Source organism: Panulirus ornatus, chromosome 2 (assembly GCF_036320965.1).
Source record: "Panulirus ornatus isolate Po-2019 chromosome 2, ASM3632096v1, whole genome shotgun sequence".
NCBI classification, from domain to species: domain Eukaryota; kingdom Metazoa; phylum Arthropoda; class Malacostraca; order Decapoda; family Palinuridae; genus Panulirus; species Panulirus ornatus.
The window spans coordinates 26,902,889-26,929,106 of record NC_092225.1 but is presented as its reverse complement, the minus strand read 5'-3'; the positions used below and the strand labels follow the sequence as shown (position 1 = coordinate 26,929,106).

At 41.4% G+C, this 26,218-nt stretch overlaps 1 protein-coding gene across 2 annotated transcripts in view; it reads left to right on the top strand.

Annotated features, from left to right (window-relative positions):
- Positions 1-2,120: 2,120 nt before the first annotated feature.
- The window catches only part of LOC139754784 (solute carrier family 23 member 1-like), a 35,685-nt gene continuing 11,587 nt past the window's right edge, over positions 2,121-26,218 (top strand). For both annotated transcript variants that reach the window (XM_071672574.1, XM_071672584.1), the window contains exons 1-9: positions 2,121-2,323; positions 5,324-5,506; positions 5,830-5,987; positions 10,779-10,981; positions 12,491-12,617; positions 13,697-13,817; positions 18,410-18,551; positions 20,014-20,127; positions 21,479-21,618. In XM_071672574.1, the coding sequence (XP_071528675.1) occupies positions 2,321-2,323; positions 5,324-5,506; positions 5,830-5,987; positions 10,779-10,981; positions 12,491-12,617; positions 13,697-13,817; positions 18,410-18,551; positions 20,014-20,127; positions 21,479-21,618 (1,191 nt within the window). In that variant the 5' untranslated portion in view covers positions 2,121-2,320. The remainder of the gene's footprint in view (positions 2,324-5,323; positions 5,507-5,829; positions 5,988-10,778; positions 10,982-12,490; positions 12,618-13,696; positions 13,818-18,409; positions 18,552-20,013; positions 20,128-21,478; positions 21,619-26,218) is intronic.

The following is a 26,218-nucleotide window of genomic DNA, read 5'->3' as shown; positions in this document are numbered from 1 at the left end:
CTTTACACGGGAGTCTATATAGACAACACCTGGATTATTTGATGGATTAAGTTTGGTTAGGGCTTGCTTAATGGTGTTGTCATATTTGAATACTGCTTGTACATTAAGTTCTTTTTTTGAGAATGTATACACATTCGAGAAAATTCCCAATGAAGGAAAGACCAAGAGTTCTAATTACTATTAAGTTCTGGCTTATTCTTTTGGCCACTATAGAAACGCTTCCTTGCTGTATTCTGACACTGGTTAAGGCTATTAATTGGGTATCTTAGCTTCTGTCCAATGTACTGAATCATTTTCAGTTCATCTATAAAATCAGGATTTGAAATCCTATATGTTCTAAGGTACATAGGTATGAAGACCGAACTTTTTACGTGGACATGACGAGTTGAATAACAGTGGACGTAAGATATTTGTAGGTTTCTGTAAACTTTAGTTTTCAAGATACCTTTATCCCTAATGACCTCTACATCCAAAAAGGATGATTTGTTGTCAATTTCGACTTCTTGAGTAAACTTTAGCTTCCTCCATAAAGGAGCATGGTTTTAAATTCACCAAGATGAGGCTGGGACACACGTAAAAGCACTAAAAGTCTAGTGTGTGCGTATTAAGGGGCCAAAAAAGGATATTCCCTCCAATGCTCAGTCCTGTTCTTAACATTACCTCGCTAATGCAGGAAATGGCGAATATGTATGATATATATATATATATATATATATATATATATATATATATATATATATATATATATATATATATATATATATATATATATATATATATATATGTATGATATATATATATATATATATATATATATATATATATATATATATATTTTTTTTTTTTTTTTTTTTTATACTTTGTCGCTGTCTCCCGCGTTAGCGAGGTAGCGCAAGGAAACAGACGAAAGAAATGGCCCAGCCCCCCCCCCCCCCCATACACATGTACATATATATATATATATTTATATATATATATATCTTTTATTTATTTTTATTTATTTTGCTTTGTCGCTGTCTCCCGCGTTAGCGAGGTAGCGCAAGGAAACAGACGAAAGAATGGCCCAACCCACCCACATACACATGTATATACATACACGTCCACACACGCAAATATACATACCTATACATCTCAATGTACACATATATATGCACACACAGGCATATACATATATACACATGTACATAATTCATACTGTCTGCCTTTATTTATTCCCATCGCCACCTCGCCACACATGGAAGAACAACAACCCCCTCCCCCCTCATGTGTGCGAGGTAGCGCTAGGAAAAGACAACAAAGGCCCCATTTGTTCACACTCAGTCTCTAGCTGTCATGTAATAATGCACCGAAACCATATATATTTGCCATTTCCCGCTTTTTAGCGACGTAGAACTTTTGTTTTTAACTTATTATTACCATAGCGTGGTCTACATGCACCCACAGACCATCCCTGTCATTATGACTGTCATGCATCAGGGTGCGTCTGTGGATCAGATGCATGGACACAACTTTACATGAGGCATGAACTCTAAACAGTAACTTGGCCTTGGAGGATGCTGTAGCCAATGCAGTGATCATCGATGAGGACCGATACCATTCACCCCTTCCCCGAACATTAAGGCACTAATTCTCAACATCATGTATGGAAATCATGATAGGTTTCGTCGTCGAAACTTTCAAACAGCATAAATGAAATTCAGCCGTTATAAAAATGAAAAAAAAAAAAAATCAGCATCTTCGTCAAGATATTACGTATAATCATTAAATGTTGTACAAACAGCTGCAACGAGATATCAGATTAATTCTCTGGGCCATCGTGTACTGTCTGTGAGTGTGTTGGGAAATAAGTCGTTGGGATGTTTTCTGAGTATTGTATTCTGATTATTGTTCATCATGTCTATAAAAAAAAAAGTTTGAAACTATTAAGTATAGTATAAGACCACGCACTATTTGTCAGGCACTGATGCCTTTGCCTCACACTACCCTTCAAAGGAAACAGTCAAGTTTCGCCCCCCACAGTATCGGTGGTATGTGGGAGAGGAAAAAAAAAAAAAAAGCGTTCCGGCAGGTGAAGGACAACACAATACGAGCGCTGAAACCGCAAGACGGCGGGACCAGTCAGTCTCAATCGGCAGGGCGAGAGAGTGTGGCACGTTGGTGGTTTCTCCTGACCAACACATGTTGGTATTCGCTCTGGACCTGAACAAGAACATCTGACTTATTTAGCGTGGCACCCTTACATTCTGTGATAAGGGAAACAACCTGTGAGCGAATTATTCTCGGCGTCGGAAGCCTTTTCTTGGAATTCTAGGCTCGTTGGATGGTAAGATTGAGAGTGCCCCCCTAACTTGAGATGCCAATATTATCTTTGACTATTTTATAAAATGTTAATCATCACCCATCTCTCTAGACTATGAAGGAACCATAACATGGAACACAATCTCGAATCTCACGATATCATCACCTCTCCAGTTCATCCACAACTTCTCTAAAAATGAGAAAAGTACGCCACCAAAATTCAGTACCCTTACCTTCCTTATGTCGTACTTCTGATTTGTTATTATCTTTATTCACAATATTTCGTAAGCAACTCGTGAAATGACGGACCAGATGAACATGGATCTTGTTTCGTAGTTATCGTCCTTAGCATCCCCTGTTCCGTCTGTAGGGAAGGGCTGGAAAGCCAAGCCTTGGCTGGTCATCGTCTGCTCAATAACATTCTTCTCAGATTTCAATGCGTCTCTCCACAGCTTCGCTCGCACCCATGTGAAGTGGTGGCAAATTATCAATATTATAGTCTTAGATTATCACAATATTTCTTCATATGTTACCTTTACATTACACGTAAAACCACATGATCACAGTGTCTTAAAATATTGATTTTATTATTTAGATAGTGAGCGGAAATGAATCTTTATTCTATCACGGGATGGACCTGAATACTTTGTTCCAGTTGATGACTGTACTCAGCTTGAGGATGGGGATAGTAGGATTGATGGAGTTTTTTTCTCAAGAATGTTAGGTTATCTAACAAACCGGTTTATCGTGCCCTGTGCCAGTGATGGACACTACGTATGGATGACACCTTTGCAAAGTCAAACTTCACATGAATCCGTTATTTGTTGCCAAAAAGAATACGACTCTTTTAATGCAGGTCAAGTATTATATACCTGTAAGTGATGTATTACAAGTGTCTGAGTGTTCTGAGCATTTTGTTTTTAATATCTTGAATAACCAGACTTATTACAAGATGTATTTGGGCATACTTTATAAAAGAAAGGTAAACATTTGCTAAAATAGTTTGGTAAAGTAGAATCGTACACTAAAAAATATTTAAAGTAAAATTGTGTCGCTTTCAAGTGGATATTTTTTTTAGATGTAGCCGAAATGGCACGGACAAAAACAAGGCCCAGTCATGGCCATCCCGGATAATAGAGTAAAATGAATCGCACAGTCAGAGAAGATGACTCCATAGCAGCTCTTATCAGCCAGTAGGGTCGAGAGCCAGCACGGACCCTGGGGCTTACCTTTGAGAGTCCCATCTCTTTTTTTTCTCTCAAATTCCTAAGGGCTTACAATAAGAACATCCCAATTTAGGAGAGCAGCGAGTTCATAACACGAGATAAGATGATTAGAAATTGATCTGAGATCCTGGCTCTTTAAAAGTGGTATGGTTATAGAAAGCATGAAAACCAGTGTACGAAGCAGACAAACACATTCCAGATTGGTAACGATAACCTGGGCTCGTAGTTCGTCAGTTGTTGCTTATTATCGCTTCAATTTTAACAAAAACGCCTCATAGTTGCTGTGCTGTAGGTTGTACTGATGGAAAAATAGGTAAACAAATCTTCTTCATTCTGATTGCTGAGAGAAAGTTTGGTGTCTGTAGGTACCAGTGCCTGTCAGTTTATAGGTTTCACGTGAAGTCTTTGGGCATCATTAACATTAAGCAGAATACAGTGTTCAGAAAATAGCCCATTCTCGTACAAAGTTGCCTGACAAAGTGTTCACCAACTCAAAAAAAGAGAGCCAAAGGTTCCCCCCCCCCCCTTTTTTTTTTTCCCAGGGGTGCATCCACCTCACCTTTGGCAAATATCTTCACTCCTAGTATTCTGTAAGCAGACCTCAAGACTGACTCGGTTTGCTTTGACATACATACTTGTGTATGAGCGGCTGTCTGATCTTGATTTGATATGGTCATATAAATCGTTATTAATGCTTTATCATCGGTTTTCCACTGTAAGAATTGTAAAGATATTTAAGGATTTTTGTTCAGTTTTCAGTTCCAGTTAACTTGATCAGTTGAGAAACATGGATATTCCAGTCGAATCTACTATTCAAATGCGAACGTAAAAACTAACGCATTTTTCTTTCTTTTTGTGATACTAGCGTTTTACCTACGGTTAGAGTACGAAAATTGTGAGACGGGTTAAAAACAACCTCTTTATGCTTTGTAAAGTAATAACTACCCTCCTTGGAGTCCAGCTGCGCCGAAAACACATCACAGTGTGGGAGGATGCAGCCATGGTAGCTGCCATCAATCACCCATCAGGGTCGAGAGCCAGCACGGTCCCTGGGGCTTGCTTACCTTAACCTTTTAATTCTTTACAGTAGTTTTATTGATCCCGATATGGGGTCCTCAAGCATGTCTTTGGGTGGCGCTTCGTACATGTCTCTCTTAGCTAAGAGTGGAATCTAATGCCTTTGGCTGCATTCATTCTCCATCTTCAGTCGTCCCTCTCCGTCCGCCGCGATGTTGCTTGCACCTCTCCGTTCTACGTGTATTCTTTCGGCCACTGCTCTCATGAGCTGTGTGTGTGTCTGTGTCTCCCCATCACTTAAGCTCGGGTCTAAGACGGGTGGCAGCGTTGGCTGCAGGTTCCCATGGTTTCTACATGATCAGCCAGACGAAGATTAGCTGTTATGATACCATTTTTTTTTTTTTCCACTCGATGATTCAGTCTTGTGGGATTTTCTTCCTTCCTTCGTCGTCCCTTCTATCTGTACTACCTTCTGCTGTGTAATGAGGGGTTTTGAAAATATTGTATTTGGGCTGACCGCTTCGCTATATGAAAAGAAGTAGAACTTCTTCCTTAAGATCCCAGTTGATGATTGTATCATTCGAAATCCCTTCAATAATAAGAGACCATTCATCTCGTTGCCATCCACCAGGTCTCATGGTAACTTTTCTACTACCTGAGGACACCATAGCCTTCCTCTTAATCATGATAATTTTTTTTTCATCTTCCTCACCATTATCATTCTTCCTCCGTCGTTATGATGTGTTTGTTCTTCTTGCCTGTCACCACCCTCCTCCTGCCAGACTCAGGTGAGTCCAGAGGTTGGTGCGACCATGGAAGTTGATGATAAGGCTCAGGAGCGGCCGGACCCGATGCCTGACCCGGAACCAGACCCGGAGCCACCACCTGATGGGTCGCCTGCCGAGCTTCTCTACGGTATAGAAGATGTTCCCCCGTGGTACATGTGTCTGCTCTTTGGATTTCAGGTGAGTACGACTAGCACCTTCCATCAGTCACCTTCGTAAATTATCAACCTCCCTATCTCCTCTCCCCCCCCAAAAAAAAAACAACTTTTGTCTTAGATTTACATAAAGACGATGAGAGATATTGGGTCCCATTTTATCTTACAGTTACTTAAAAGACGATGAGAACTATATCTTCTCTCGTGGTGAAGCTTCCCCTAATCTCACTCTTGATGATTCAGGCAGTCTTAAGTTTACCCTTGTGTGATGACTTGTACCAGACCTTCATAATGACGTGTCTCTGTCTTCTTTTTCCCACCACCTCCACCCTCAATCCCCTTCGCCAGCATTTTCTCATCTTCGTCGGGGGGACCATCTCCACGCCACTGCTCATCATGTCTTACCTGTGCATGGAGGCGACGGATCCCCGACGGGGCGACCTCGTCTCCACCATCATCTTCGTGTCGGGTATCATCACCATCCTCCAGACCTCGATAGGCATCAGGTGGGTGGGTCTCTCTCTCTCTCTCTCTCTCTCTCTCTCTCTCTCTCTCTCTCTCTCTCTCTCTCTCTCTCTCTCTCTCTCTCTCTCTCTCTCACCAACTTCGTTGTTCCTCCTGCTTGATTGACCATCCTGGGAGATCACTGGATGGTTGGGGAGTGGGGTGGGGGGACAGTAGTGCATACACAGGCGAGTTTCGAAGACGGAAATTCAGGGACTGAAGTACCACGGATAAAGGTACGATTGCATGGTGCTATAACTCTTAGTGGGGATTTAAACGAAAGATCAGTCTCCTCTAGGGACCCAGGATATCTGATAAAAACAACACCTCCTAATGGAGTCCTTTGGCAGGTAAATTGATTAGAAACCACTAGTCTTATGTCAGAAGTTTGATGTTGCAACAGTGTTATTTCATGTTGATGAAAAATGGCCCTTCCAATGAGAACAACTTTCTAAAATCGACTCGGAAAACGATTTTTTTTTCAAAGTTGTATTGCCAGGGGGCGTCACTGGACTCCTAGTGTTGCCAGAGGGCATCCCTGGACTCCTAATGTTGCCAGAGGGCGTCCCTGGACTCCTAGTGTTGCCAGAGGGCGTCCCTGGACTCCTAGTGTTGCCAGAGGGCATTCCTGGACTCCTAGTGTTGCCAGAGGGCGTCCCTGGACTCCTAGTGTTGCCAGAGGGCGTCCCGGGACTCCTAGTGTTGCCAGAGGGCATCCCTGGACTCCTAATGTTGCCAGAGGGCGTCCCTGGACTCCTAGTGTTGCCAGAGGGCGTCCCTGGACTCCTAGTGTTGCCAGAGGGCATTCCTGGACTCCTAGTGTTGCCAGAGGGCGTCCCTGGACTCCTAGTGTTGCCAGAGGGCGTCCCGGGACTCCTAGTGTTGCCAGAGGGCATCCCTGGACTCCTAGTGTTGCCAGAGGGCGTCCCTGGACTCCTAGTGTTGCCAGAGGGCGTCCCGGGACTCCTAGTGTTGCCAGAGGGCATTCCTGGACTCCTAGTGTTGCCAGAGGGCGTCCCGGGACTCCTAGTGTTGCCAGAGGACATCCCGGGACTCCTAGAGTTGCCAGAGGACATCCCGGGACTCCTAGAGTTGCCAGAGGACATCCCGGGACTCCTAGTGTTGCCAGAGGACATCCCGGGACTCCTAGAGTTGCCAGAGGACATCCCGGGACTCCTAGAGTTGCCAGAGGACATCCCGGGACTCCTAGTGTTGCCAGAGGACATCCCGGGACTCCTAGAGTTGCCAGAGGACATCCCGGGACTCCTAGAGTTGCCAGAGGACATCCCGGGACTCCTAAAGTTGCCAGAGGACATCCGGGACTCCTAGTGTTGCCAGAGGACATCCCGGGACTCCTAGAGTTGCCAGAGGACATCCCGGGACTCCTAGAGTTGCCAGAGGACGTCCTGGGACTCCTAGTGTCGCCAGAGGACGTCCCTGGACTCCTAGTGTTGCCAGAGGACATCCCGGGACTCCTACTAGTGTTGCCAGAGTTGTAACCTTCACACCCTGCATTTTTTTTCCTGGGAACTAGTTTTCTTTGTCATGACTCACCTCCCGGAGCGGAGGTGTTCTGATTTTGATTCGCGTCTGCAATTTTGCGTTGCCGCCGAGCCTGGCGGCCAGCAGCCGCTGGAACTGAAGAGAGCGGAATCTTGGAAAGCTCCACTGTCTTACACTTTGAACCACTGGACCAAAAGCATCGATGCACTTCAACCACTAGATGTCAATACGCGGTCGAAAATAAGCAACAGTGAACCACTGGATGTCAATACGCGGTCGAAAATAAGCAACAGTTAACCACTGGATATCAATACGTCGTCGAAAATAAGCAACAATTTAACCTCAAAAATGTGTAACTCGAGAAGTCTTTGTCGATATGGGGGATGTGTGTACGTTGGTTATCAACGAGAGCACGAACCAGGGGATCGCACCGTTGTACTCAAGGGTCGTGCCACTGTGGTCAAGGGTCGTACCGTCGTGCTCAGCTATGAGGTCCCATGAATGTCTCTGCAAGCTTTTCCAAACGCTATCTGGGAGGGTGGTGGTGGGTCAGGGTCGCCCAGTCTCCCGCCACAACACGATCACTTCCCAGACCCAGATATTCTCAGCAGCATTGAGATGCGGCGATTATATCGTTGTGTCTAGATTTCCAGGGACCAGATTTTAGACCACGTCGGTCGTGTGGGTGAGTAGCTAATGTCTTGGGCCTCGTAAAAAGAGCGTGAGCGGTTTTAAGAACAACAAGAGTTCCCAGTAAGGGAATCGCGACTTTCTCTGAAATGTTGACATGCATCATCGTCTCTCGCAAATTAGAATACATTTGTTATGAAGTAGTTACTATTGCATTTATTAGGAGCATTTAGTAAACATCAAGAATAGGCTTCAAAGACGATAATGTCAAATATATACTTACCAGATCGTTCAGTTAAATATACAAACTATTGCTATAAAGAACGGAAATTTCGAAGTCGTTTAACTCTATGTGATTATACGCTTTCTCTCTGTGGAGACATTTCTGGACGACAAACCAACTAGAAATTGAATTGTGTCACGTTATAACCAAAAGTTACAAGTGCCTAACATATAGCAACAAAAATGATTCATCCATACACGCGAACTAATAGGCTTCTCCAGATGTTTCTCCGTCACATCAACACCAGAACTTCAAAAGGCGTTCGGGTTGTGACGCTGTTTCTAGCCTGTAGTGGTGCATCCGTTTCTCCACGTTAGCTCTCTCTCTCTCTCTCTCTCTCTCTGGCGGGGGCGCAAGTGCATCTTCTTTGTGCAGAGCCGGTTCCTGTTGGTCTAGAGAAAGTGTGAATGCTGTTGCGTGCAGCCGCCGGTGGAGGGAGAGGGTGGTAGAGGGTTGATGACAGCCACTGTGGCGTTCCCCCAATATGCACCTTGTGTTTTGTCACTCACCTCAGTCTTCCTCGCCCGCCTTGCGCGCGCGCCCGGGAGCTTTTCTAACATTCCTCTGTTGATTCTCTTATGCTCCGTTTCACATGACACTTGCCGTGTTTACCACAGCGTCTGGTAAATGGCAAACATTCAGGAGACTGCAATATGTTTATCGTGTCTTGAACCGCTTCCCTCTCGTCTGTATCGTGTTATGAAGTACTTCACTATCTTCTGTACTGTTTTATGAAACCATTTCACTGTCTTTTGTTCCGTGTTGTGAACCATTTCACTCTGTACCGTTTTATGAACCAGTTCACTGTTCTGTACCGTGTTATGAACCATTTCACTGTTCTGTACCGTGTTATGAACCATTTCCCTGTCTTTTGTACCGTGTTATGAACCATTTTCCTATCTTTTGTACCGTGTTATGAACCATTTCCCAGTCTTTTGTACCGTGTTATGAACCATTTCCCTGTCTTTTGTACCGTGTTATGAGCCATTTCTCTGTCTTTTGTACCGTGTTATGAACTACTTCACTGTCTTTTATACCGTGTTATGAACCATTTCACTGTCTTTTGTACCGTGTTATGAACCACTTCACTGTCTTTTGTACCGTGTTGTGAAACATTTCACTGTGTCCTCTGTAAAATTTCACGCATGGCATAGAGAGTTCTCTCGGCGCTGCCTTTGAATGAATTGGTTTATCGTCGAACCAAAACGTTGTCCCTCACCGTAAGTAAATCTAGTGAATGTGTCAAAGTTGAGAATTTCTCGAAACTGTGAATGTTTTGAGAGTGAGTATTTTTTGTCAGCCTGTTATATGTTTCGTGGCTCACCATTCTCGCATTTCGAACCTCCCAATATTGCCTTTGACATGATTAATTCCAAATGCTTATGATGGATGAACCTCTCTCTCTCTCTCTCTCTCTCTCTCTCTCTCTCTCTCTCTCTCTCTCTCTCTCTCTCTCTCTCTCTCTCTCTCTCTCACCTAGTTTTCCTTTGTTCTCAAGCTAGAATACTACATGATATCAACCACTTGAACGCGACGGTATGATCCTTAGGTATGATAGCGTGACCTTTTCACCTCGACCTTAAGGCTCAGGTCGAAGTGAGGACAGTTTCCAGATGATATGACAATGTTCCGTCTTGCATCTCGGGGCTCAGGGATAGAGTGATTTCTCCGCACTATGGTCACGTTATCAACATTCCGTAACTCTGGCAGTTCTCCAAACCCACCGACCGCAGCAGCCTGGAGGTCTGCTGCAGCTGCTGCTTATTGTAAACAATGATCATTGTGACGTATGCCGGAGGCAGGGAGGGGTGTCTTATAGATGTCGCCCCAGGCGGGGTTCCCAGGCCTTCTTTGTTTGGCTCTACCTGTGTGGACGGAGTTGGTGGTGTTGGTCTGTCGCGTGGAGCTGCCGGTCTACTTACGTGGCTGGGGGTGTGAGGGCCGAGGTTCACCTCCAAGTCTGCTTCTCGTGGTATACTAAGGTGACCTAGGTTTACATCGTCTCACTGCACCTCACTCTGCCATATGATTTCTTGTAAGGGGTCCTGGGCTTCGTGTGTCATTTCACGAGTTTGTTGCCTCTGTTATCCACAGACTCTGGCACGCCCTCTTCTTCATCTTGGCTTCGATTCCTGGCGTGGAAGCTGCCTGTCATTATTCTAGGTCCTCTCTTCGTCTGCCTTCTGTTCTGCCCTTCAGTAGCTTCATATCTCGCCTGGTCTCTATAGCATGTCTGCCAGTCTCTCTCTCTCTCTCTCTCTCTCTCTCTCTCTCTCTCTCTCTCTCTCTCTCTCTCTCTCTCTCTCTCTCTCTCTCTCTCTCTGTAGTAGTAGTAGTAGTACGTCTGATAGTGTCTACAGTGTCTTTCCGTCAACAGATTGCCCATCATACAGGGGGCCAACTTCGCCTACCTGGCGCCCACCATCACCATCCTGACGACGTCCTTCCTCCCGTGCGAGAGCATCGACTGGGACAACCTGACGGCGGCGCAGAAGGAGGAAGAGTGGCAAATGAGATTAAGGGAGGTCCAAGGAGCCATCGCTGTTTCTGCCCTCTTTCAGGTCCTTGCCGGCTTTACAGGTCAGTACCTCAAGGTAACAACAGGTCAGAGCTTCAGGTCAGTGTTGGCTTCTTGAGTCAATGTATCATCGTAAAATTAACAACCTTTTTCTCTTCTTTTTTTATCTTGAAATGTACTTGATAAGTCGCGAAGAACGTTCTGAAAGAGTCCTTTCTATACACATAACATTTTGACTTTTTTATGAACAAAAGCATTTGATGTTCGTATTTGTTGATGCCTCAGACATTTCTTTCTATCATATTTTGGGTAAATATTGTTTGCATCTGGTGTTCGCGTCCTCTTAATGACTTAAAAAGATACCTCGAGCTGTTCCTGTCGTAAGACAAAAGAACCGAAGCGAATAAGGAATAAGGGAATAAGGAAGACGAGAGATCTGCCGAGATGAGATTGTAAGACAAGTAGTAAGTTCAGAGCCTTTTTAAGGAGGGATAATGATGTTTAGACTGAAGGAAGAACAGAGTGTTGTAGAAAGACTTCACGGTGAATCTTTTTAATGTGGATTGAGTTCCTTAGTGAGACTCCACTGACGTCTCTATCCCATCCATAATGCTCCTGTAGAAGGACGAGTATCGAGTCTGTAGTAAGTAAAGAGTCGTGTAGAGATTGTAAGACGTGGAGCACGAAGGAACTACAGTGTTACAGTGAGAGATACAGGTGAGTGCGTCTACCGTCTTGTGATCAGCAGGTATGGTTGGTCAGGTTATATGATTTTGTGGTGGGTTGAGGAGAGTGTATAGTAATAACTTGTGGTTGGCAGGTGTGGTGGGTTGAGGAGAGTGTATAGTAATAACTTGTGGTCGGCAGTTGTGGTGGGTTGAGGAGAGTGTATAGTAATAACTTGTAGTCGGCAGGTGTGGTGGGTTGAGGAGAGTGTATAGTAATAACTTGTGGTTGGCAGGTGTGGTGGGTTGAGGAGAGTATATAATAATAACTTGTGGTCGGCAGTTGTGGTGGGTTGAGGAGAGTGTATAGTAATAACTTGTGGTCGGCAGGTGTGGTGGGTTGAGGAGAGTGTATAGTAATAACTTGTAGTCGGCAGGTGTGGTGGGTTGAGGAGAGTGTATAGTAATAACTTGTGGTTGGCAGGTGTGGTGGGTTGAGGAGAGTGTATAGTAATAACTTGTAGTCGGCAGGTGTGGTGGGTTGAGGAGAGTGTATAGTAATAACTTGTAGTCGGCAGGTGTGGTGGGTTGAGGAGAGTGTATAGTAATAACTTGTAGTCGGCAGGTGTGGTGGGTTGAGGAGAGTGTATAGTAATAACTTGTAGTCGGCAGGTGTGGTGGGTTAAGGAGAGTGTATAGTAATAACTTGTAGTCGGCAGGTGTGGTGGGTTGAGGAGAGTGTATAGTAATAACTTGTGGTCGGCAGTTGTGGTGGGCTGAGGAGAGTGTATAGTAATAACTTGTGGTTGGCAGGTGTGGTGGGTTGAGGAGAGTGTATAGTAATAACTTGTAGTCGGCAGGTGTGGTGGGTTGAGGAAAGTGTATAATAACCTTTGTGGTCTGCAGGTGTGATGGGTCAGTTGATGTCCTTTGTGACGCCCCTCACCATCATTCCAACAGTCACCCTTCTCGGCCTTTCCCTCTTCTCCGTGGGAGCCAAGCAAGCCTCCAGCCACTGGGGCGTCTCAGCCATGTACGTCAACACTCCTCGTCCTGTGTCCTGCTGCTGTTGTACCTCTGTGGATGCATGTATACATACATTGACACCTACGGACATGGCCCTTGAGAGCCACAGGGACGGAGTACAAGGGCCACGCTGACCCGTGAAGGCGTGGCAGTGAGAGACAGTAGATAAAAACTTGTAAATTGATTTTATAAGATGGAAGAACAAACTGCAGAAGATGGTGAGCAGGTAAAATGGGCCTACGGCTGTAAAACTCCCTCCCTGTCCGGCACAAATAGGGTATTACACACACACACACACACACACACACACACACGTTTACTTAAGATTTCTTTTATATATGAATGTATGTGGTATGTCAGTGTCCCGATGAGTGTCGTTCATTTTGAATATATTATTCTCATTAGTCGTCGCTGACCAAGGATATGTGAAGCGATTCTAGATTTCTCTCACTAAGATAAACTGCTCTGTCTTCCTTGCTATAGATAAAACAGCTGCCATCACCACCGTTCGCCTGTCAGCATGATACGAAATGATAATATGTAGTTTATTAAGTAGTATCAGGCTTTAAAGGCTAATTTCACCTTTTTTAAAGCAGTATCAGGCCTAAAAGCCTAGTTCACTGCCATACGTAGCCACACGAATGTAACGGTCTAGTTTAAACTTTTATATATATATATTCACGCTGTGATAGAAATTGGAATAAACCGTGACATAGAGCAGTAATAACGAACACTGGCGACAACTATCATACAAGGAGAGAGAGAGAGAGAGAGAGAGAGAGAGAGAGAGAGAGAGAGAGAGAGAGAGAGAGAGAGAGACTGACTGACTGACTTCCTTCAGTCAACGACTCATTCTAATGTGGCTTCTCAGAACCAAGTGCGATCACCACAAGCGCTTCTTTCAATGTATGCTTGTCATGGATGAGACATGGAAAGTCTTAAAGTTCTTGAAACATACAATTGTAGGGTTGTGTCTCCGTGGCTGCAGTGCGAAAGATGACCCTTATAAGCTAGATCGTTTATTAAATGTACATGAAAAAAGTAAAGAAAGGGTTTGGATTGTAAGGTTACGTTGCCATTTCTTAGGACGATAGTGTTGCTGGTGTTGGTGTCGCAGTACATGAAGGAGATCAGGACGCCCTTCCCCGCATACACCACGAGCAGGGGCCTCCACATCAAGTGGCTTCCAATTTTCACCTATTTCCCGGTAAGTGTACAGTTACCAGACAGACGACCTTAATAGTCTATCAGACACAAGGCTCACTGGGTCATGAATATCAGTGAAACAATTTTTTTTTTTCCAGTTCTGAAAATGTTATAGAGATCTTCAGATATGACGTTCGGTCTTTGAAAAGGTTTAGGTTTTGATACTCGTTCTTGAATTATATATATATATATATATATATATATATATATATATATATATATATTTTTTTTTTTTTTTTTATTATTATATTATTTTGCTTTGTCGCTGTCTCCCGCGTTAGCGATGTAGCGCAAGGAAACAGACGAAAGAATAGCCCAACCCACCCACATACACATGTATATACATACACGTCCACACGTAAATATACATACCTATACCTCTCAACGTATACATGTATATAAACACACAGACATATACATATATACACGTGTACATAATTCATACTGTCTGCCTTTATTCATATATATATATATATTATATATATGAAGACCTTTAACAACTTGCTACTGTTAAACTGACTTTGGGAGATAGAATTTTCCCAAGCCTATTGGATTGATTGATGTTCCCAAACCTCGCACGTTAATGCTAGAATCTTTTTCCAAATCTGGTATTACCTTTAGTGGAATAAATGAAATGTTTGCCAAAGAATCCTTGAAATTTTGAAATGTTAATAGAGTGTGAATGAATACGAAGGTGAACCGTTAAATGTGCATTTGTGAAAGTTTGTGTCTTGTGAATAGCAGTAATCATTTATTTTCAGGCATTACCGTGAGTAGCTTCCACAGCTGCGGGCAACAAAATGTACATTTTTCAAGGTAGATTTATAAGGATCTAAGTAAAAATTATAATGTTCTAGGTAAAGTTATGAAAAAGTAGAAATTCTGATGTATGAGAAGTTTCTTCGTGAATTGCGAGGCCGTTTAAGTAAACAAGCAAGACCCCGAGAGTGAGACAATGAAATTGCAGTGTAGAATTTAATGACGACGGAAATTATTGTTCCCCTCGTTGTAAATGCTGGGAATAAATAAGACCAGTACATGATTTGGAATAGCTGGTTATCATGCTGGGATTCGAGGTGCTGTCGACACTCCTGTTCAAAGGGAGAGGGAGTGTGGACGGTGAATATATTTGACTTCGGAGGGTGTAACTGATTGTAAGAATTTTATCTTTTTTTTTCCCCCCCAAACAGTAAATTGATAGATGCCATAAGTCTTCAAATCTACAGTAGCGACTCAAACGTAGAAACCCTCAAGGAACATCCGAGCACACTAAACAGCAACTAAAATTAACCAGCACCAGTAGAATGCCTAGATGTGGCACCATGTTAATAAGGACCCGCCCCATACGGCCTCGGAAGAGTTAATGGAGCGGTGTTGCTGCAAGGACAGTGAGCAGGAAAGTCCCGCTCTGTGGCGTTGAGACAAACGCAACGGAATCATATCATTGTTGACTTAGCGAAGCACTGGACAGACTTGAATAGAAAATTAATTGCAAGTATCCTCACATCCGATGTCGTATATATTTGAAAGGTTTTCAGATAGGCTGACAGTATGATTAACTTGCCTTTTTTTTCTGATAAACATTATTTTTTTAAGGAGTTTGATATATTAGCAAATTCTCAGTATTTGGTTATTCTAACTAAACTGACTTTGTTCATGACTTTTATCACTGAAAATAGATGCAAGATTCTTATGGATTGCTTTGAAGGGATTGTATTAATGGAATCCTAAAGATATCTTAAGGACTTTTCTCATCGTATTCAACACGCTAACCATAGACTAATTTTCATTATAGCTTGCTACCTGATGTCATTGCAGTGGTCCCTTTATATAACATTATTTGGTATCCTAGCTGTAATCATACGCAGTTCAGCGCTTGGAATACAAAACGTTTTGAATTATGCAACTGGTGTCGCTTTGTGAACAGTTCGGTTACCATTGTTGGGTGCTTGCTAGCATTCCTCGAGGCCAATGAAAGAAAGGTAATGATCAAGGCAATGTTTGAGCTTCCCTCTCCAGCCTTGAGAGGTTTCCTCCAGCCTAGTAGTAGACTCAGGATGTGTCCGTCCATGTAGACGGGAGGCTTTGCATGAGTGGGGTGAGGGACGGTATTTCTCTAGGGATACCCTCATTCTTATGTTCATCTCCCATTCTGTCTATTATGGTCAACTCCACCCACTGTTTATATGCGGCAGAACAATTGCACAAAGATTTTTGCACAAGTGGTGTCGTCTCCAACCTATTGAATAATTAGGATAGCTTTACTATCCTTCTGCTCTCAAGCACAACACACACACACACACACACACACACACACACACACACACACACACACACATATATATATATATATATATATATATATATATATATATATATATATATATATATATATATATATTTGGTCCCTGGGGATAGGGCAGAGAGAATGCTTTCCGCGTATTCCCTGCGTGTCGTAGAAGGCGACTAAAAGGGAAGGGAGCTGGGGGCTGGAAATCCTCCCCTCTCGTTTTTAATTTTTCAAGAGAGAGAGAGAGAGAAATAATGCTTACCATAAACTTTAAGGTGAGGGTATTCAAGGACATGATTTCACCTTGGGCTTATGCGAATCAGGTACACCTGAGTAACGGTGGGGCCACCGTCATCACACATGTGAATATATATATATATATATATATATATATATATATATATATATATATATATATATATATATATATATCTTTTTTCTTTCAAACTATTCGCCATTTCCCGCGTTAGCGTTAAGAACAGAGAACTGGGCCTTTGAGGGAATATCCTCACCTGGCCCCCTTCTCTATTACTTCTTTTGGAAAATTAAAAAAAAAGATAATGAGAGGGGAGGATTTCCAGCCCCCCGCTCCCTCCCCTTTTAGTCGCCTTGTACGACACGCATGGAATACGTGGGAAGTATTCTTTCTCCCCTATCCCCATGTGAGAAACTGAAGAAGCTGGTGACTGAGTTTGGTAAAGTGTGTGAAAGAAGAAAGTTAAGAGTAAGTGTGAATAAGAGCAAGGTTATTAGGTACAGTAGGGTTGAGGGTCAAGTCAATTGGGAGGTGAGTTTGAATGGAGAAAAACTGGAGGAAGTGAAGTGTTTTAGATATTTGGGAGTGGATCTGGCAGCGGATGGAACCATGGAAGCGGAAGTGGATCATAGGGTGGGGGAGGGGGCGAAAATTCTGGGAGCCTTGAAGAATGTGTGGAAGTCGAGAACATTATCTCGGAAAGCAAAAATGGGTATGTTTGAAGGAATAGTGGTTCCAACAATGTTGTATGGTTGCGAGGCGTGGGCTATGGATAGAGTTGTGCGCAGGAGGATGGATGTGCTGGAAATGAGATGTTTAAGGACAATGTGTGGTGTGAGGTGGTTTGATCGAGTAAGTAACGTAAGGGTAAGAGAGATGTGTGGAAATAAAAAGAGCGTGGTTGAGAGAGCAGAAGAGGGTGTTTTGAAATGGTTTGGGCACATGGAGAGAATGAGTGAGGAAAGATTGACCAAGAGGATATATGTGTCGGAGGTGGAGGGAACGAGGAGAAGAGGGAGACCAAATTGGAGGTGGAAAGATGGAGTGAAAAAGATTTTGTGTGATCGGGGCCTGAACATGCAGGAGGGTGAAAGGAGGGCAAGGAATAGAGTGAATTGGAGCGATGTAGTATACCGGGGTTGACGTGCTGTCAGTGGATTGAATCAGGGCATGTGAAGCGTCTGGGGTAAACCATGGAAAGCTGTGTAGGTATGTATATTTGCGTGTGTGGACGTATGTATGTACATGTGTATGGGGGTGGGTTGGGCCATTTCTTTCGTCTGTTTCCTTGCGCTACCTCGCAAACGCGGGAGACAGCGACAAAGCAAAAAAAAAAAAAAAAAAAAATATATATATATATATATATATATATATATATATATATATATATATATATATATATATATGTATATATATATATCCCTGGGGATAGGGGAGAAAGAATACTTCCCACGTATTCCCTGCGTGTCGTAGAAGGCGACTAAAAGGGAAGGGAGCGGGGGCTGGAAATCCTCCCCTCTCATTTTTTTTATTTTAATTTTCCAAAAGAAGGAACACAGAAGAGGTCCAGGTGAGGATATTCCCACAAAGGCCCAGTCCTCTGTTCTTAACGCTACCTCGCTATCGCGGGAAATAGCGAATAGTATGAAAAAAAAAAAAAAAAAAATATATATATATATATATATATATATATATATATATATATATATATATATATATCAGAATGACAGGCACTGTATGAAAGGGATAAACGCCAGCAGTAGATATAATATTTTTAACCTGAACACGACGTTACGACACTCAGTCATCATAGACTGAGTGCTTGCCCTAACTTCAAAGGGGGGGGGGGGTCAGGTCCAACGCCCTGACATCATTTTTATTTTTTTTTTTTTGGAAGGGTCGTACCGTCTTTGCTGAAAGGAGGAAGCCTATTCACATTTTCTAACGCGGCCTCTTGGCCAACACGCTGGCGGGTAACTCGTCAGTTGCCGACTCATGTGCCATTGTAACCTTTTCCTGTTGTTGTTGTTGTTGGTGTGCTGAGCAGCTGATGCTGGTGTCCTGCTTCATGTGGGCTGTGTGTGGAATCCTCACAGCGATCAACTTGCTCTCCGAGGATTCCCCCGCTCGAACTGATTCCTCGGGCTCTCTCATCCACGATTCCTCCTGGCTCAGAATTCCCTACCCAGGTCAGTCATTCCATTATCCTGGTCAGTCATTCCACTACCCAGGTCAGTCATTCCATTATCCAGGTCAGTCATTCCACTACCCAGGTCAGTTATTCCATTATCCAGGTCAGTTATTCCATTATCCTGGTCAGTCATTCCATTATCCTGGTCAGTTATTCCATTATCCAGGTCAGTCATTCCTCTACCCAGGTCAGTTATTCCATTATCCAGGTCAGTCATTCCATTTCATTATCCAGGTCAGTCATTCCACTACCCAGGTCAGTCATTCCACTATCCAGGTCAGTCATTCCTCTACCCAGGCCAGTCATTCCTCTACCCAGGTCAGTCATTCCACCATCCAAGTTAGTCATTCCACCACCCAGGTCAGTCATTCCACTATCCAGGTCAGTCATTCCACTATCCAGGTCAGTCATTACATTATCCAGGTCAGTCATTCCACTACCCAGGCCAGTCATTCCATTATCCAGGTCAGTCATTCCACTACCCAGGTCAGTCATTCCATTATCCAGGTCTCATTCCACTACCCAGGTCAGTCATTCCATTATCCAGGTCTCATTCCACTACCCAGGTCAGTCATTCCACTATCCAGGTCAGTCATTCCTCTACCCAGGTCAGTCATTCCACTACCCAGGTCAGTTATTCCATTATCCAGGTCAGTCATTCCATTATCCAGATAAGTCATTCCATTATCCAGGTCAGTCATTTCTCTACCCAGGTCAGTCATTCCATTATCCAGGTCAGTCATTCCATTATCCAGATAAGTTATTCCATTATCCAGGTCAGTCATTCCATTATCCAGATCAGTCATTCCATTCCACTATCCAAGTCAGTCATTCCACTACCCAGGTCAGTCATTCCACAATCCAAGTCATTCATTCCACTACCCAGGTCGGTCGTTGTGCCCTACTCAGGTCAGTCATCCTGTTCTTCAGGTCAGTTCATTCTACCCAGGCCAGCCATTCCACTGCCCTGGTCAGTCATTCCACGGCCCGCATGAGGCACCTGGCATATAGTCCTGCACCTAGATTAAGTGTGGAGAAAGTACCACCAGTGCATGACAACGCGTTTATGGTCTTAAGGGGGAAAAAATGGAGTTGAAAATTTAATGTCTCTGGCAATTGATAGGCTTTGAAAACCATTATGCCCAACCATTCTAGTACGAGGCATTGATCTGGTAATCCCAACATCCTTGCCTTACCTACTGAGGGGTGACAGACCTATGTTAGTAGTCATAAAGGTAACGTAGACCATTGTTATATGGTGTAGGTCACTGAAGGTGTTATGTGATGGTGGTATTGTGGTTATTAACCGAGTATTGTGTGTGGTGCCTAATATTTTGTAATGCTGGTCGTTGGGTTGTTGTCCTATAAGCTAATATTGTGTGGTGCAGTGGTGGAAGTTAACCTAGTCTTATGTGGTGAAGGCTAGTGAGGGTGTTTAACGTAATCTTGGTATGGTGCAGGTCAGTGGGGGCTGCCGACGGTGAGCGTGGCGGGCGTCGTGGGTATGTTCGCCAGCGTCGTAGCCTCCATCATCGAGAGCATCGGCGATTACTACGCCTGCGCCAGGATGTGCTGTAAGTCCTCCCTCGTTCGGGAAAGTTTCTTTTTAACAGATGGGCAATAAATCAGAACTCCTGTTCGTCTCTTCCTGCTAATGGTTGGGATATGTTATTGGTGGAACGGATTGTTTGAGCTACTGCAAATGCACATAGCTTCTGCCACCACTTGTAAAACGTTGATTACAGTTTTTCAAGTCATCCACTTAGCATAAGTAGTTCATCCACCTGCTACGAGGCTGTTTCACCCACACCTTGTATGCTCATCCATAATTTTGTATACGTGTTTGCTGTGGTAAATGTTGTAATAATGTGCTTAAAATGCAAACCCTTGTCAGGTTCGAGCGGGAGTCAATTTTTTTTTTTTTTTCATTATTTGCGCAGTGTGTGGGGGATAACAATATGTGCAGTGTGTGGGAGATCACAATTAAAAATGTAATTAATTCATTTTGTATATGTGTTCGACTGAATGTATTTTGGAAGACTTGTAGAACAAAAGATTGATGATGGATGTAATGTAGTAATAGATTCTATGCTAATTGACGGCTGCATTTATTGAATTTTCGAACTTGCAGTTCCTGTTGGAGGATTAAATTTACATTTACAGTGGGTCAGGGCTACTAACTTAAGCTTGCACAACTAATTTCGCTTTATTTCTGCAAGCATAAGCACTGAGACCCCTTTGAGTTTGCTTTACTGTTACTAGCCTAGCCGAGTGTACTGCATTTCTGTACTGAGTTTAGGTGTTACTGGCCTAATCCTATGACTGATATATTACTGTACTAAGTCTATCCACCACAAGCGTAGGTTTGTTCATGAATAGCAAGGCTCACCAGGGTATCCCTTGGAAACCACCAGACACGCTGTTTGAGCTATTTTGATAATGCTTAATATTCCCATATAGACACCGCGTATTGGCATAACCAGACGCGTATCTTGCGTCCTGACACGCGTATTGAAATTCCCCTTGAGTTCATATGCTTCGTAACACTGAATGTGACATGATCATAGTCTTTTGAATCCCGCTGACTCATATGATGCAGTGATACTGCATGAATATCACCAAATGCTCGTTAAAGTATGTCGTATTACTGCCCCTCAAATACCGCTAGACACGCTCCTTTGTATATCATTATAAACATTTATTGATACTGCTTCTCGGATACAGCCAAATTGCAAATATTGATGAGTGAATGCTTCCAGCTTTGCTCCTTGTATGTATTCTTCATTGTTACTAGTGCTCCTTGATACAGCTCCTTAAATGTTGCCAAATGATCCTTGATATTGTTGTCTTCTGATTAAACGTTCCATGTACCTGCTTCATGAATATCATAAATGTTCCTTGAGAGTGTCCCTTGACCTTCAACAGGTACGTCGTCGCCGCCAGCTCACGCCGTCAACCGGGGTGTGGGTTGTGAGGGGATCGGGTGCGTGTTGGCCGGCCTCTTCGGCACCACCTCCGGCACGGCATCATACACAGGCAACATCGCCCTCATCGGCGTCACCAGGGTAATACCATTATTGTTTACCGCACTCTAACTGAGGGGGGAGATAGTACACTTGCAGTGGCCTCGTTTCCTTGAGCATTCACTCGAGCCATTCAAGAATTCAAACTCTCATTATATGCTGTCAGCATTCGCTTTCATCGTTTACCATACTCCATTCATCCACAACTCTGGTATAAAAGTACTTTTTTACATATTTGCCAATAAGGTTCAGGCTGTTTCTCCTGGTAAGAACCAAATAATGGACAGGGAATTACGCTGGACTTGTTATTCCATGGGGGGTGGGGGGCATTTCTTCCTTACACCCAGCCACTTATTTAGTCATCCAATCAGTTCTTGAAGCTTTCCATAGTTTTCAGTTCTTGAAACTTTCCATAGTTTTTTCCTTATTCTTATGTTTAGCAAATTATTCCATTCAGCAAAAACTCCAAAACCAGTGTTCTCTATCCCAAGGAAATCTAAATTCATCAAGTTTTAAAGCCAGTGTTACCAGTTCATTCTTGATTTGATGTTTTGAATATTTCATTGATTTCCTCCTTCGTCATCCGTATTAAAACCCAAACCTCACTTGTAATATATGCCATGTCAAGACGGCTTTAGGGTGAAGGCAGAGGGATTGGGAGAAACAGCGTTTCCATATGTAGCACCAAGCTATTGTTAGTGTTCCAACAATACAGAATTGCGCCTTCATCCCGTGCATCATAAATCCGTTTCAAAGAAATATAATTACCGGCTACAAAAGCAACGAATAGTCATATAATGAATATATAATTTCCATATAAAATGAAATAACTATCATTACACGACGCCTTTTTAAAAGAATACACTTAAATTTCTGTCTCCCATAGGAAATCTTGCTAGTTTCGTATCACCAGTAATAATTCTTATCATCCATCTCAGTATGCTTAAATAACATTGTTACCCATCCTGTCGTAATTACGGTGGTCGTAATTAACACCAAATTTGTATTCAGCATGCAAAATACTTCTTATAATGAGGTTTTAAAGGAAATCTATTTTTCTGATAAAAATGGCAAAAATTGAAGGTAATAGTTCAGGGTATTTTTTACCTGAAAAAACTTTTTGTTTTAGAATTGAAAGATAAGATATTCAAAGACTTCTATACCTGAAATAGTCATGGAAAATATATCATAATGCTCTTAGTCACCAATACATAACCAGTAAATACGATACAAAGGATCAGAAAATATTTAGAATTGATTTCATTTAATAGCTTAATTGAATGTCATAAAAACGACTATATGATATTTTAACACCAGATTTGCATTCAGCATGAAAAATACTTCTTATAATGAGTTTTTAAAGGAAATCTATTTTTCTGATAAAAATGGCAAAAATTGAAGGTAATAGTTCAGGGTATTTTTTTGCTCAAAAAACTTTTTGTTTCAAAACTGAAAGATAAGATATTGAAACACTTCTATATTTGAAATAATTATGAAAAATATATCAAATGCACTCAGTCAACGATACATACCCAGTAAATAGGATGCAAAGGAACAGAAATATTTTAGAATTGACTTCATTTAACAGCTTGATTGAGTGTCAGTAAGAGGACTAAAGGATATCATAAGACCAGATTTGTATTCACCATGAAAAATAGTTCTTATGATGAGTTTTTAAAGAAATTATTTTACTGAGAAAAGTACTAAAAATTGAAGGGTATTTTTTTTTTTTAACTTCAAAGACTTTTTGCTTAAAAATTGAAAGATAAGATATTCACACACTTATATACTTGAAATAATCATGGAAAATATATCATAATGTTCTCAGTATCCCATACATACTCAGTAAATACGAAACAAAGGAACAGAAAAGATTTTGAAGTTGACTTCCTTTAAATAGCTTAATTCAATGTCATAAAGACGAATACACGATATTTTAACACCAGATTTGTATTTAGCATGAAAAATACTTCTTATAATGAGGTTTTAAAGGAAATCTATTTTTCTGATAAAAATGGCAAAAACTTTTTGTTTTGAAATTGAAAGATAAGATATTCAAAGACTTCTATACCTGAAATAGTCATGGAAAATATATAATGCTCTCAGTCACCAATAAGTAACCAGTAAATACGATACAAAGGATCAGAAAATATTTAGAATTGATTTCATTTAATAGCTTAATTGAATGTCATAAAAACGACTAAATTATATTTTAACATCAATTTTGTATTCAGCATGAAAAATACTTCTTATAATGAGTTTGTAAAGGAAATCTATTTTTCTGATAAAAATGGCAAAAATTGAAGGCAATAGTTCAGGGTATTTTTTTGCTCAAAAAACTTTTTCTTTTAAAATTGAAAGATAAGATATTCAAAGACTTCTATACCTGGAATGAAATTGGAAAATATATTATAATGTTTTTCGTCATTGATACATATCCAGTAAATACGATGCAAAGGATAAGAAATTATTTAAAATTGGTTTCATTTAACAGCTTAATTGAATGTCATAAAAACGAGTAAATGGTATTTTAACACCAATTTTGTATTCAGCATGAAAAGTACTTCTTATAATGAGTTTTTAAAGGAAATCTATTTTTCTGAGGAAAATGCCAAAAATTCAAGGTAATAGTTCAGGGTATTTATTTGCTCAAAAAACTTTTTGTTTCAAAATTGAAAGATAAGATATTCAAAGACTTCTATACCTGAAATGGTCTTGGAAAATATATCATAATGCTCTTAGTCACCATTACATAACCAGTAAATACGATACAAAGGATCAGAAAATATTTAGAATTGATTTCATTTAATAGCTTAATTGAATGTCATAAAAACGACTAAATGATATTTTAACACCAGATTTGTGTTCAGCATGAAAAATACTTCTTATAATGAGTTTTTAAAGGAAATCTATTTTTCTCAAGAAAATGCCAAAAGGATAAGAAATTATTTAAAATTGGTTTCATTTAACAGCTTAATTGAATGTCATAAAAACGAGTAAATGATATTTTAACACCAATTTTGTATTCAGCATGAAAAATACTTCTTATAATGAGGTTTTAAAGGCAATCTATTTTTCTGATACAAATGGCAAAAATTGAAGGTCAGGGTATTTTTTACCTGAAAAAACTTTTTGTTTTAAAATTGAGAGATAAGATATTCAAGGACTTCTATACCTGAAATAGTCATGGAAAATATATCATAATGCTCTCATTCACCAATAAGTAACCAGTAAATACGATACAAAGGATCAGAAAATATTTAGAATTGATTTCATTTAATAGCTTAATTGAATGTCATAAAAACGACTAAATGATGTTTTATCAATTTTGTATTCAGCATGAAAAATACTTCTTATAATGAGTTTTTAAAGGAAATCTATTTTTCTGATAAAAATGGCAAAAATTGAAGGCAGCGGATAGAACCATGGAAGCGGAAGTGGATCATAGGGTGGGGGAGGGGGCGAAAATTCTGGGAGCCTTGAAGAATGTGTGGAAGTCGAGAACATTATCTCGGAAAGCAAAAATGGGTATGTTTGAAGGAATAGTGGTTCCGACAATGTTGTATGGTTGCGAGGCGTGGGCTATGGATAGAGTTGTGCGCAGGAGGATGGATGTGCTGGAAATGAGATGTTTGAGGACAATGTGTGGTGTGAGGTGGTTTGATCGAGTAAGTAACGTAAGGGTAAGAGAGATGTGTGGAAATAAAAAGAGCGTGGTTGAGAGAGCAGAAGAGGGTGTTTTGAAGTGGTTTGGGCACATGGAGAGAATGAGTGAGGAAAGATTGACCAAGAGGATATATGTGTCGGAGGTGGAGGGAACGAGGAGAAGAGGGAGACCAAATTGGAGGTGGAAAGATGGAGTGAAAAAGATTTTGTGTGATCGGGGCCTGAACATGAAGGAGGGTGAAAGGAGGGCAAGGAATAGAGTGAATTGGAGCGATGTGGTATACCGGGGTTGACGTGCTGTCAGTGGATTGAATCAAGGCATGTGAAGCGTCTGGGGTAAACCATGGAAAGCTGTGTAGGTATGTATATTTGCGTGTGTGGTCGTATGTATATACATGTGTATGGGGGTGGGTTGGGCCATTTCTTTCGTCTGTTTCCTTGCGCTACCTCGCAAACGCGGGAGACAGCGACAAAGCAAAAAAAAAAAAAAAAAAAAATTTGCTCAAAAAACTTTTTCTTTTAAAACTGAAAGATAAGATACTCAAAGACTTCTATACCTGGAATGAAATTGGAAAATATATTATAATGTTTTTCGTCACTGATACATATCCAGTAAAAACGATAGAAAGGATAAGAAATTATTTAAAATTGGTTTCCTTTAACAGCTTAATTGAATGTCATAAAAACGACTAAATGATATTTTAACACCAATTTTGTATTCAGCATGAAAAATTCTTCTTATAATGAGGTTTTAAAGGAAATCTATTTTTCTGAGGAAAATGGCAAAAACTGAGGGTAATAGTTCAGGGTATTTTTTACCTGAAAAAACTTTTTGTTTTAAAATTGAAAGATGAGATATTCAAAGACTTCTATACCTGAAATAGTCATGGAAAATATATCATAATGCTCTCAGTCACCAATAAGTAACCAGTAAATACGATAGAAAGGATCAGAAAATATTTAGAATTGATTTCAT